The following is a 13,847-nucleotide window of genomic DNA, read 5'->3' on the forward strand; positions in this document are numbered from 1 at the left end:
TGTTTTTTTTTATGGGTTGTACTTTCAAGGCCGAATTCCGTTGGTAAAACCCCCTTTACTGTTTATTCACTCACTTTCAGTTCTCTTTATGGCCGACGACACTTGAGTCGATTTTACTTTTAAATTGTTTAGTTTTTTTAAGTTTCTTTAAGTTTTGTATTTATTTATTTTTTTTATTTTAACCCATCCGATAATCGTTAGTTTTTGCGTGCTTTATGTAATAAAAAGTAGAGAAAATGAATAAAAAGTGTGCCAGATGTGAGAAAACAGTGTACCCGATAGAAGAGCTTAAGTGTTTAGACAAAGTAAGTTTTAATAACAATTTTTTTTAAGGAGAAAAAAAATCGTTCAATTTCATAAGCCAAAAAAAGTCCGCCAAGTTGGAAAGTTAAAAAAAAGCAAAAAATTCTAAGTCCGGGTTTTTATTACAGATATGGCACAAGCAATGTTTCAAATGTCAAGTCTGCAATATGACATTAAACATGAGGAATTACAAAGGGTTCAACAAAGATCCATACTGCGAGGCGTAAGTTGTTTTTTAATTATATTTATTATAAAAAAAAAATTAAATAAAATTAGCCGGCTGTGTCATGCCACTTAAAACACGTCTCTATTATAAAGCTTAATTTTTTTATAATTTGAATCATCTTGTAACATTTTCAATGTATGAAACACCCAAAAGCAATTTTATTTTATAGTTTTTTGTATTTATAAGTAGTTTAAATTCATATGCTTTACTTTGCGAATCATCTTTGTGTCCAGTAAAAAAATTTCAGATTGGAAAACTTTTGGACAAGGATTTTGAGCCAAGTTTGACACATTGACATATGACAGGTTTTGACACGCTTTAGTTATCATGATAAGCTTACCAAATGTACAATACTTTCTCAAAATAGAAAAAAAAATAATTTGGAAAATTTTAAAATTTTAATTCTAGAAACTTTACTTTTATACTGCGCAAGATAAATTTTATATTATAAAACATTTTTAAAAAGTGCAGATTTGTTGATATCATGGTTAATTTTAAGTTATGACCATTGTCATCTTAGCCTTGAGATACATCGTTACATTTTCATATCTTCCTTTTTTTTTTTTTTTTTAAAAAGACATTTATGCCAGCCATTTAATGCAAATGATAAATGACTAATTGAAACGAATTAGGCTTAATTGTCCCTTTTTTCCTTTTCTCCTTTTTTCCCCCCTGTTTAGAAATTAAAGACAGGGATGAGTCAGTCCATTTCCCTTTCCCCTCATTGAAATTTGTGCCTTGAATGGCCGGTATTGTATGCCCCTTAACTGGGTCAGTCTAGTCTGACTTTCTTCAACCTCCAAATTCCTTTTAAGGGCAAAAATTTTGTAAGAGGCTGAGTCAGCCGCTTTTGTGTCATAGGTGGAACTTCGTTAATATCAATGTTGATGCTGTAGCATTTGACAAATTTGTCGAAGTTTATGACTGCATATTAGATCGGATAAAGAGAGAAGCATGGGTGCTCCAGACCTCTGAGTGAATCCTAAGACTGAACTGACTTTAAAATTGCTATAATTTTTCTGTCTGAAATCATAACCATTTCAAATCTCAACCATTTTCTTTGACATTCTGGCGGCATTTATGCGTAGTAAAAGCAAAAAGCTTATGGCATAGTATGGAATCCCTGGTAGAAGTCAGTGACATCAATGACCTGACCCTGGCTTGGGATGTTTGGGAATAGAGACAATGACAAAAAGCCAATATAAATTCTTTAGTCGCCTAACCCCCTGCCAAAAAAAAGATACATCCAAAAATGGATCCTTAATGAGTTCAAATCAGGTGGAGCAATACCACAAGTATGAGGGGCGCGAAGAGATTCATAGAAGATAAAGATGCCATCTGCAAGACTTACAAATAAATTACTGAAGGTAATTGCAACAGAGCCAGAATTCTGGTTGGACTCCTTACAGTGCACTTCCACTTATGCACTGGATAAGAGTACTGTCAGAAGAAATACAGTGCAGATACTGCCAGGAAGAAGTGGAGACTGCAGAACACATTATATATTTTGTGGTCCGATGTAAGGTGTAGATTCTTGCAACTATAGAGGAAAAGTCGCAAGATCCAACATTAAGGAGCTGCATGCAAGGCTATGGCAGTCGACTAACAAGACCAAGACTAGACAAAAGTCCATTGGTCAAAGACTAACATAGGCCGTGATGGAGAGAGACCCGCCACAGCTGCCGACAAGGAGGAGGTGCCCATAGGCTCAACCATTCTTTTCTCTACATAAATAACATCGATAGATCCCTGTTGGACAGTGTGATTGAAAACCATTTATAAACATTTTATGGAAAGGACCAAATTCTTCCCGGGGGCTGGGGCCAACCCACCCAGAGAGAGAGAGAGAGAGAGAGAGAGAGAGAGAGAGAGAGAGAGAGAGAGAAAGCCTCCCAGCCGGCCAACGCCGCAAGTCTCACCGCAAGACAAAAACAGAGCATCTAAAAATAAAAGCCAAAATTGGAAATATAAATATAGGATGCATTAGAATGAAATTAGATTCTTGCATATGAAGTCATACAGGATTCTGTAGATTACTGTCTTCCTGAGAGTCCCTAGATTGAAGGGGCTCTTGACCAAGTAGGCTTCTAATGCTTTTAAATTCTCTGCAGTTAAATTCCCTAACATTATCCCTATATCAGATAAATGCCCAACTAGGTGTCATAGATGGGAAAAAGTCAAGGGGCTTAGGTGGAAATCAACCCTCAACTGTGTGGCCTGTCATAAGCTGAAAAGCCGATATCTTGGTTCATTTATATGTATATCTTTTTTAATTGTTACAAATTGGTAAAAAAATAAAATACTTTATTCTTTCCAGTACGTTTTTCGAACTATTATCAATTAAAAAGCCATGGGCTTTAAACCAAGAACCGCTAGCATGGCAAGTCGGACGCCCTAACCACTCGACCAATGCGGTCCTCGATTATAAATTAATATTATCTATGAATATTAGGCATATTTCTAGACTGTCGAAACTTTTTTCTGGTTGGAAGTTTTATTTGTTTTTTCAAGGCAGAACTTGAATGTATTAAATACATAAGTTTTATGAGACCTGGTGTGATTATTTCCTATTTTTTCATGCATGAGTCCTCAATGCAGAAAACCCTGTATTTACATTTAAATTTAAAAAAAAAAAAAACTTTTTATTTAATATAGTGTTCTAAAAGGGAAAATAATTATAAAATTTTATATTTAACATGTTTAAATTCCGCCTTGAAAAAGCAAAAAAATTTCCAAAATGTCGGCCAATAAATATATGTGTTGAGTAAATCTAGAAGTTCTGACCGAATTCCCCCAACAACTACCAGTAAATTATAAAAAAAAACATAAAACTTTTTGTTTTGAAAATTACACGTTTCAAAATTACACCATTTGTCTTTGTTTCACATGTGTTCTCCATTATTATCAATTATAAATAGATAAATAATTTTTACTTTTGCACATATAAGCATAATATAAATTTTGATTGGTAATGATTACAAGCATATTATAAGTACATATCCTTTTTTTAAATATTGAATAATTATTGTTATTGATAGGATGAACTTTTTGATTCATAGAATTCCGTATGATCAATCAAACAGATAAATTTATAAACAAACAGAGCCTTAATTTATTTCCTTTTCTATAAATAATTTTTACATATTACGCCATAGCGTCAAATCAGTTGATAAACTCAAGCGTAAACACTAAATCAGTCGAGTGTATTTGTTTAATTAATTAAGGGTTGTTTTTATCATATATTTCGTATTGTGTTTATTAATTTTGTTTTGTAAATGATATCTTTACTTTTGTCAAGTACGTTATCTTCCTTTAGTGAATTTCTTGTTTTTAACAAAATTATATGTTCAAATTAGTATTTTTTATGGTAATTAGATGCATTTATAGGCATAAGCAAGCATTTCCTATATTATTCATTGCTCTATTCTTTTTTTTATTTATTTTCATTTTTTATTTGTGCTTTCTAAATTTGTATATACCCACTATAATTGATCTAATAATGAGGGCACAGACAAGATTTTTCTATAGCTCTTCTGATTCTAAAACATAATTAATCATGCATTTAAATATACATTTTACCAAATTCTTATTCAATAAAATATGAAATGTGAAATGAGACCCTGGTTAATTTTCGCTACTGTACCGAGCAAAATGACATATTTTAAAAGAGAACACATTTAAAACTTTAAAGCAAAATCAGACTGGAAATTCTATTAAGATAAGGCTTTTGCGTCCTGATAAAGGTTTATATTTATCGCACCATTTTGCCAAAATATCAGATGGTGTCCATTTAAAGGAAGGGTTTTTAAAAATGGTAGGAGTGGTATATGGGAGTGTTTCTGACTCACAATCAGTGCATTGTCCCCGAACAGGCAATGTCTCGAACAGCCCACCAGGTGACCAACATCCTGTTTATTGAATGAATCAATAGAAATTAATGGAAAATATATTAATAAACATTAATTTTATTACTTTTTATTTGATGCAAATTTTCTAATATTAAATGCATTTGGAGAAGGTGGAATGGATAAAAATCCTTAGTATTCCAGTTTTAATTTCCATCCACACGTTTCTTAAACAGAACTACTAATTTAAAAAATTAATGAAATAAATGAAAAAAGATCTTGGTTTATTAGCATTTTCATTTGCTAGTATAACTCAAACAAAACAGTTTTTTTACAGCATTGGTTAGAAAATGTCTGCCAGAGGGGTGGCTGGAGGATCTTTAGTGCACTCTTTGAAAATCTGAAAGAATGGAACACTGCACAAAAAAAAAAAAAAATCCCTTGCAGAAGAGCATTTAAGCATCGCTCAGAAGAATCATCTTCAGAAGTCTATGAGCAAGAAAAATGTTTGATATTACATGGACATAAGTAAAAAAGGAGAGACGTTCCATTGTTGTCTTTGAAAAAGGGGATATCGACTGTATTGAAGTACAGATTGGACGAGAATTGCTCAAATAATCAGGCTAAATTGTTTGGAATTTTAAACGTGCTTTGATGGATGGTGGTAACAATGAATACCTTGGCAAAAAAAGTGATCATTATAACCAACAGTCGGGTGTCTCTTGGCATTCTAAAAAAATTGATCGATAAGAATTTAGCTTGCTGAGGATAGTAGAAAAATACTACACCAGCTTCAGAAAGATATGTTTTGAACAGTTCGATTCAATTGGACTAAAGCACATGTCGGTGCCATCAGCAACGAACTTGCAGATCAAATGGCGAAGGAAGCAGCGAATGATGATCTCTGCATTAGTTACTGCAAAAAACCATCATCACTTTTGAAACAAATTCAGGTAAAAAAGTAAGTATGGAACGATGAATGGGACAGTATAATTAACAGCCATGGATAAAAGAATTCTTCCCGACAGTTTATGAACACAAAAAACATCACTTGTCACACTATACAAACTGACTTAGGGCTCTCACATTGACCATGGAAGCAATAGATTCTATCCCCACCATTTAAGAATTATACCAAAGTTGTCAAGAAGCACTTCTCCAAAACTGAAACCATCTTATGGATGTAATTATCAAGACAGATGGAAATTAAATTTAATTTGCAATGCAACATCGAGCGGCTATGTCTGGCTGGCAACTGCAAGAGAACTAATTTCTAAAGAATTATTTGACAGTTTTCTTATATTTGTTAAAAAGGAAAATTTGGTTTAACATAAAATTTTTATTGCAAATGCTTGTAAATGTAAAATTATTATTTAAAATTAGCTCTTATAAAAGGTTTTTCCTTCTCTTTTTCTCCACTTTCAGCATCTTGTAAATTTAATGTAAAATATGTAATTCAATTTTCGATAATTATTTAGTCAACTTATTTTATAATATAAGAAACACATGTAATCAGAAGAAAAACTTGTTTAAATAAACAAAAATCAAATAAAAAGAAGGGAGTAATTATCTAATTAAGTTAGATAAGTTCGCACCTAAGTTTGAAGAACCATTTATTTCAGAGGACAAGTTTAGATTATTACTGGTCAATTCGAAAAATGCCTGAAATGGATGATTCAAAAGTCAAATATTTATAGAAACATTTTTCACTGTTTTTTTAAGTCAATATTAAAATGACTAGTGAATTGAGAACTTTGCACTAGTACAAAATTAGCATTTATAAAAAATTATCAATTAAAATTAATTGACTCTGCCTTTGATAAAGTAATTTCAATTTTATTGTATAAACTATTTATCTTGGGTATGAGGGGAAAAAACAATTTTGTTGACCTCACTTATTTCCTGATTTCGCAGACAAAGACAAGGAAATGAGTGAACTGTTGATATCCGACAGAGCTTTTTACATATCCGTTTTGAGGAATTTTGTAGTTATTTACTTTTTCAAAACATAATTTATTTCAAATTTTATTGAATTATAATTAGAATCATAAAATTTTGCAAAGAAAAACAGCATAAATGCCGTTGAAATTCTAATTTTTACTAACTGCTAATATGACATTTCGAGCATTCTTACTGACAAACAAAGTTATTGTGTTTTGAGAATATTAACTAAAATAATTTAAACATTTCTGCCTGTTCATTATTAACTGTTTATAATTTTGACTATTTAAATTTAATCTGTAATTATTTATTTATTTTTTCATGTTTTTTAATTTTTTAAATAAATTAAAGGCTGCAACCGTATTGGTCATTAAGCCTTGAGTCTTTGCAAGTCAATGCTTTTGTAATTATTTAAAAAAGTATTTGAGATAGAAATAATCAAGTTAGATTTTAGTTTTTAATTACTTTTCTGATTTTTATTTATTTTTTTTTTAAGTTTTCTATTGCTTTTAATATTATTGTAACTTAAAATAGATATTTTTAACATAAAATTAACAAACAATAATATATTTCAGTAGTAAGAACAATTGCAGATGTACTAATTCACCACAAGAACATTTTGTTAAAAAATTAATTATTATGAAATAAAATTATAATAAAGCTCATTAAGCTATTTCTCAATAGTAAACTAGTTGGATATTTTTTTACCACCTTCAACCACATCTGCTATGATTCCTGTTCCCATGTGTAACAAGCGAAGGATTATTTTTATCATGTACAAAGCTTTTTTTTAATTTTTAAATCTAACATTAAATTCCTTGTTAAAAAAAAATGTTAAGTCTGAAATTGTTTTGCAGGCATATTCCAAAAGCCAAGGCCACAACAGTCGCAGACACTCCGGAGATGAAGAGAATCGCTGAAAATACAAAACTACAGTCTAATGTAAATTTTTATCAGTTGATTTTTTTTTTTTTCAATCTTCTTCTGAGGTGAATTATTAATGTAAATTTGTATTTTTCAGGTAAAATATCATGCGGAGTTTGAAAAGACAAAAGGCAAATTGACACAAGTCGCCGACGATCCGGAAACATTAAGGATAAAACAGAACTCTAGAATTATAAGGTAAATATCCATAAATATAAATATTAACGAGATTAATTGTACATTATTTTACAAGTTGATCAAGTAAAAAATGAAACGCTATGGATTATGTGTTTTTGGTGTATTGTCAATGATTTTTGATGTGGATAGACTCGAAAACGAACAATGCAAGGCAGTGGAAAACTCGATTTTCAAGTTTGGCTATTAAATTTTAGGCGGTGGATACACTTAACCATATTCGCTGGCTTTTTTAGAGGGTTTTTATCACTTTTTTTTTTTTTTTTTTTTTTTTTTTTTTTTTTTTTTTTTTTTTTAATTTAACGAATAGGAACTGAAGGAGGTTTAAATTCTTAAAGGTAAACTTAAAGGTTTTTCGCTTGTGTTTCCCTCCTCGATTCGTCGGATACCACCAATCTGTTTTCAGATTGGCTAATTCAACAGGACATATAACTAATATTATTTATGCAAATAGTTTATATGTAAATTCTACTTGAATGAATCCTGTTCAAATTTAAAATTATCGTTTTGTTTTAACAGTAATGTTGCGTATCACGGCGACCTGGAGAAAAAAGCTGCAATGGAACAAAAGAGAAATATCAACGGAGAGCCTGTCGATACTGGACCATCTGGTAATTTGTTAAATTATGCCGAAACTTTTTTTTAAAAATAATTTTGTATTAAAAAAAATGTCAACCCATGGGTTTAATAACAGCGTTTCGACAGGTGACGACAACCCCACGGCATTTTAATTGTAAAAAAGAAACAAATGCAATAGAAGACGCAAGACAATATTTTTGTGAAAAGTTAAATTATCTGTTGAATAAAACTTATTTAATAACTTTTCTTTGTCTCTGTTGAGTTAAGGTCTTAGTAAAATAATAACAATTATTACACTAGAATTGAAACTAAAAGTTTCAAGAAAAGCATTTAAAATATTTATAATAATATTTATATCATCATTTTTGTTCAGAAATCACATTGGCCATTTATATATGTTAAATATGTAAAAATATGTCTTAACTAGTTACAGTTTATATTAATTTTATTTAATTGTTAATATTAGCCATAAAGAGAAGGTAGGTAGTGGCTAAGTAATGTGAAAAATATTTCAAGAAAGGTGCTTTTTAAATTTTTAATTCAGACAATCACACTTGATTTAACTATTTAGTTTTTAGTTAATTTAAATTTGGAAAAAGAGTAAAGTAAATTTACTTTGTTAGGATGGTAGGTCCAGTTAACCGTTGGATCAACCATTTTGGAATATTTTTTTTCAATTGTACTCAAAATCTCTTGGGTTCTGCCAGTATTCCAGAAACTTTAGCTTAGAGTAGACTAGTTGCCCTAACCACTTGGCCACTGTGGGCCCAAGTTTGAATAATTTCAACTTAAAAGTCCTGTCTTACAGAGCTTAACGTCCATCTTCACATTGGGTGTCGTGGGCGAAGGGTCAAACCACTTTACAAAACATTTTTTAAACTGTTATAAATTAAAAATCCATGGGCTCTGCTGATTCGAACCCAGGACTGCTAGCCGGGCAAATATGAGTCAGATGTCCTAACCGCTTGCAATTGCGGGCCTAATTGTGAATAATTTAAATTAAAAAGTAAAGTAATTCCTATACATTCCTACATGAGGGCTTAATGTTTATGTGTTGGCTGTCGTGGTGGGGTGGTCAAACCACTTTATGGTACTTTCTACATATTATTCGCAAATGATAAAAATCCATGAGCTATGCTGGGATTTGTACCCAGGACCACTCTTGTAGCAAATACAAGTGGAAACCCAAACCACTCGGCCATTGTGAGTCTAAGTTTATTATTCAAACTTAGACTCACAGTGGCCGAGTGGTTAGAGTTTCCAATATGATACTTTATTATTCAAAGTATCGTGTCAGAATTAATTCATCAATTTTTGTTCAAGATTTATTGATTTTTTGCGTATTTAATAATCACTTTAAAAGAAAAGTTTTTCCCGTTCTGTATAGCAGGCGATGCTGAAAATATGAATCTAAAACAACACCAAGAATACAACGTACGGCCTCCAACTCATCATCACCAGCAGCCCGTAAACAGGGATTACATCCATGCGGAAATGAACAATAAAGTTCAAAACTCGCCATATTCGGCACGACAGACTTCAACGGTTATATACACTTCAGAAAGGGGACCAGGTATTTATTTAATACTTTTTCTCATTTATGTATTTGCTCATGTGTTTTTTTTTTCTTAGTTAACAGTCCTGTTGGAAGGCAAATTGGTTCTATAGCTGATTTAGATCCTGTAAACAATTACTACGGATCGCTCAGCTCTCATAATACAAACCATCAGGTGGTACAACACCAGCAACAGCCACAACAACAACCTCCACCACATCGTGCCTCTGGTGTAAGTTATTTTTGAAAAATTGATGTTGATTCGTTATTTATTTACTTATACACGGGTCAATGTACATTACAACATCTACAATGATTTACAATGATAACTTATGCAATATAGTTTTTTTGACTTGATAAAAACTGTCATGGAACCAATCCACATTGAACTTGTTGCCTTTTATTGCATAGGAGTTTGTAGAAGGCATTTGGTAACAGAATACATTATAATTTCTCGAATTGAAACTAGGCACATCTAATTTTATCATGGCTAACAGTTCATCACAATTTATCGTCCCATTTAGTAGCTTGTAAAGAAATCCCATGTCAAGTAGTTCTAGTCTGTTACTTAAACTGATTAGACCTATTTGGGACATTACATGACCATATTCATAGGGGTCTCTTCTTATTCCGAGTTTGAAAACAGTAAATCTCAGAAATTTATTCTGCACTTGTTCTAGTTTGGTCTCCTTCACAATATAGTGCGGATTCCAGACCAAAATAACATGAAAAGTGCTATATAAAAGCTTGAATACATTTTTATGATTGAAGTCAGCTGATAATCTCGTGATAAAACCCAATAGTTTAATACTATCAGCTCTCAATTTACCAATACCATCAAAAGACAGCTTTCTATCAAATGTAATTTCTTATTTCTTCCACTCTTTCTAGCGTAACACCTTCAATCTAGGTATAGTTAATATTATTTGTATATTTACTGTAAGGTCCAGGACAAAAAGATAACCACCCAATATTTTTTCTCTTAATCAATTTTAACCATTGGTATAATTTTTATTTATTAATATGTAGTGTATTTTGAACCGATTTTCTCCATTAGGAATTGGAAAAAAATAATTTGTAAGAATTAATAAATAATACTTGATTTGGGGTGAGACAAAAAGATAGCACAGTGAACAACAATAATAAAATTCTTTATTAAAACACAATTAAAATAACACAAATTAAATTTAATATCCTGTATATGCACCACCTTTTTCTAATGCAGCAATCATACGATTTAAAAGCGAGTCAAAATGATGACGAATTATCTCTTGTAGAAGTTTGGCCCACTCCTCCTGAATTGTTTTTTTCAATTCTTCAACGCCCTGAAATTGTCGGCTACCGCTGTAAACACTCCTAGCAAGATGCCCCCATACATTTTCGATGATAATAAAATCCGGGGACCTAGCCGGCCAATCTATAATTCTGTTCCTTTCTTTTCTAAAAAATTCTTTTGCAACTTTTGCCGTGTGAACTGGAGCATTATCTTGCTGAAAAATTACGTTCTCTTTAGGAACAAGTTCAAAATATTTTTTTAATTGGTTTTCTAACAAATTAACATATGGTTCGCTGTTCATTCGACCAGAAATAAACACAATATCAGTTTTGTGATCATAGCCAATACCACCCCATATCATGACCCTTTCTCTTCTTTCCGTAGGTCATGGTAATAGTGAGCCCAGCCATCAGGACGAGATTGAATTTTTTTTTCATTGGTGAACAGGACATCCTTCCATTCATCTTTCCATTGCACATGTTCATGGGCAAACTCCTTTCTTCTTTCTTTACACGCCTTGCTTAGAGGTGAAATGCCTTTCATTTTCATTCTTTTGATGTGAGGAGCTGCACGAATGATCCTTTGGACGTTTTTCACATTCGTCACTACACTAGCTCTCGCAGCAATTTAAAGTTGAGTTGGATGCAACCCTTAAAATTGTCCGTTTTTGCCGTGGTCTTCCAGATTTCTTTGTCCCATAGATTTCTGGAGACTTCAAAAAATTTAAAATTACTTTCCTACTCCTACTAATCTAGTATATATACTATATATACTACTAAATCAAGTATTATTCATTCATTCTTAGTTGTAGTTTTTTTTTTTTTACAGTTCCTAATGGAGAAAATCGGTTCAAAATAAATAAAAAAAATTATATCAATAAAAAAATTTTAAAAAAATTATTTCAATGGTTAAAATTGATTAAGAGAAAAAATATTGGGTGGGCTATCTTTTTGTCCCAGACCTTATGTCATAACTTTACATTTCTGTACATTCAGGTATATTTTATTGTGGTGGCACCGTAAAGCCAAACAGTCTAGGTCACTCTGGAGCAAGTTACAGACCAACACCGAGGTCATGGATTTATATAACTTGACATCGTCAGCAAACAACTTAATTTTACTATGTTTAATGTACAGAGGGAGATCATGTATAAAAATTGTAAATAAAAGAGGTTCTCCCTGAGGAACATCAGATGTCACTATTATTGGGTTCGATACATAATTGCCACATTTTATAATTTGTGATCGCTTTGTTAAGAAGGATGTTAACCATAATATTGTGTTGATTTCCAAATCTGTGTAGAGTAACTTTCTGATCCAAATGCCATCATCCACCGTATCGAAGGCTTTGGAAAAATCTGTGAATACAGTATCCATTTGGGCCTTAGAATCAAAGGAAGATAAAACTTGAAAACATAAAAGATTTGGACAAGTTGACCTACCATTAAGAAATCCGTGCTGGTCATCAACTGTAACTTGCTTCAGAATTGGTATTAACATTTCACAGATAATATCTTCAAACATCTTTGGTATAACCGACAATTTACAAGTAGGTCTGTAGTTTTCAATGTAACATTTATCTCCCGATTTATGTAAAGGTATCACATAGCTTTGTTTCCAAACATCAGGTACAATATTTTCATTAATAGATTTATTAAATAATAGAGTTAAAGGGTTGACTAGAGTTTCTGAACAATTTCTTAAAAATATAGGTTGGTAATCCATCAGGCCCTGCATTACAATTTATTATTAAACTACTTAATTTTTTACGAGTTATATCTCAGCTAATTATATCATCGTCATTTCGGTCGTCATCTTTCAATCCAGATATTGTGGGTTCAAAACCTTGCTTGTGACACAAATTTTTCATCTCAACCTCTTTGCATAAAAATAATATAATAAATTGTTTAAGATAATATATTAATTTTTTTTCAGAGAGTTTACAGAGCCATGTACGACTATGAAGCCCAAGATCGTGATGAAGTGTCTTTCATAGATGGTGATATAATAGTTGATTGTACTGCTGTCGACGCGGGCTGGATGACGGGCCTCGTTCAAAGGACTGGGCAGATGGGAATGCTCCCAGCGAATTATGTTGAACCAGCCATTTAAATTAAAACCACGTTCACATCACATAAACCGGTGTATCATCAACCGATAAATTCCCCGCTTGAGCATTTGAAATGTCTTTTAACTTTTTTTTTCTTTTTTTTTAATTTTTCATTTTAAAAAAATCCAATTTTTTCATTCCATTGTATTGAAATATAATTGGCCATTCCATTATTGCATTTTTTTAAATGTAAACTGTAATTTATGCTTAAATATTTATTTCTGCTCTATTTTAATTACAATTTTTTGTTAACCATTGAGTTAGGATGTAATACTGTTTTATCAGAGCCAAACTTGATTTGAAAATGTGCCTTTAAGTAAAAAATATATTTTAATTTTTTTTTCCATTTAATTTTAAACTTTAAAAACACAACTCTTTTTTAATCATTTTTATTTAATCGATCAAGTTACCATTCAGACAAAAGTTTTTTTTTCCTAACTGTAAAAGCTATTACTTAACTATAGTAACATAACAATTTTTAAAAGTAAATCCTCCAACAAATGCGGAATGAACAATTAATTCCTACTTTCGTTTCAAAGAAATGTCACTTGTGATTTTTATTGAATTTTCAAGTTAGTCTCATTACTTTGAACATTTAAATTATTTCGTTGCGAACAAACACTGAAATTGTGTTTCAATTCTACCCAAAAAAGTGCCTTAAAATTTAAAATAAAATTGTTTTTATTCGCCTAATTGTGGATTTATTATTTTTGTTTTATTTAGATTTATGTATCTTGTAAGTTGAATTTTTTGATAAATATATTTGATAAAAAGGTATATGGATTAACTTAAATAAGTTTATTGAACTTAACAAATCTCCCTGTGTATATGAAAAATAAATGCTTTACTTCAAAAGAACAATTTTATTGAATTATTTACCATTTGCATAGAATA

At 31.2% G+C, this 13,847-nt stretch overlaps 1 protein-coding gene across 2 annotated transcripts; it reads left to right on the top strand.

The window, feature by feature from the left end:
• Positions 1 to 44: 44 nt before the first annotated feature.
• Positions 45 to 13,646, top strand: LOC106664310 (LIM and SH3 domain protein F42H10.3). 2 transcript variants are annotated; one of them, XM_014389923.2, is made up of 8 exons: positions 45 to 305; positions 432 to 526; positions 7,173 to 7,257; positions 7,337 to 7,437; positions 7,954 to 8,045; positions 9,404 to 9,586; positions 9,646 to 9,800; positions 12,779 to 13,646. In XM_014389923.2, exons 1-8 carry the CDS (start codon positions 237 to 239, stop codon positions 12,953 to 12,955), a joined length of 957 nt encoding a protein of 318 aa, XP_014245409.1. In that variant the 5' UTR covers positions 45 to 236; the 3' UTR covers positions 12,956 to 13,646. The 2 variants fall into 2 exon arrangements, with proteins under 2 accessions (XP_014245409.1, XP_014245408.1); XM_014389922.2 differs by having other exon boundaries at positions 46 to 305; positions 9,401 to 9,586.
• Positions 13,647 to 13,847: the final 201 nt, after the last annotated feature.

The sequence above is a fragment of the Cimex lectularius genome, unplaced genomic scaffold, assembly GCF_000648675.2.
Source record: "Cimex lectularius strain Harlan isolate CLEC.00 unplaced genomic scaffold, Clec_2.1 scaffold190, whole genome shotgun sequence".
Classification (NCBI taxonomy): Eukaryota; Metazoa; Arthropoda; class Insecta; order Hemiptera; family Cimicidae; genus Cimex; species Cimex lectularius.

What these genes read in the sequence shown, in the direction of transcription:
- LOC106664310 (XM_014389922.2), top strand. Translation starts at nt 237, where the DNA reads ATGAATAAAAAGTGTGCCAGATGTGAGAAAACAGTGTACCCGATAGAA. An exon ending in CAGAACTCTAGAATTATAAG is followed by an intron (nt 7,438 to 7,953) that starts GTAAATATCCAT and finishes TTGTTTTAACAG; the next exon opens with TAATGTTGCGTATCACGGCG. An exon ending in TGTCGATACTGGACCATCTG is followed by an intron (nt 8,046 to 9,400) that starts GTAATTTGTTAA and finishes CGTTCTGTATAG; the next exon opens with CAGGCGATGCTGAAAATATG.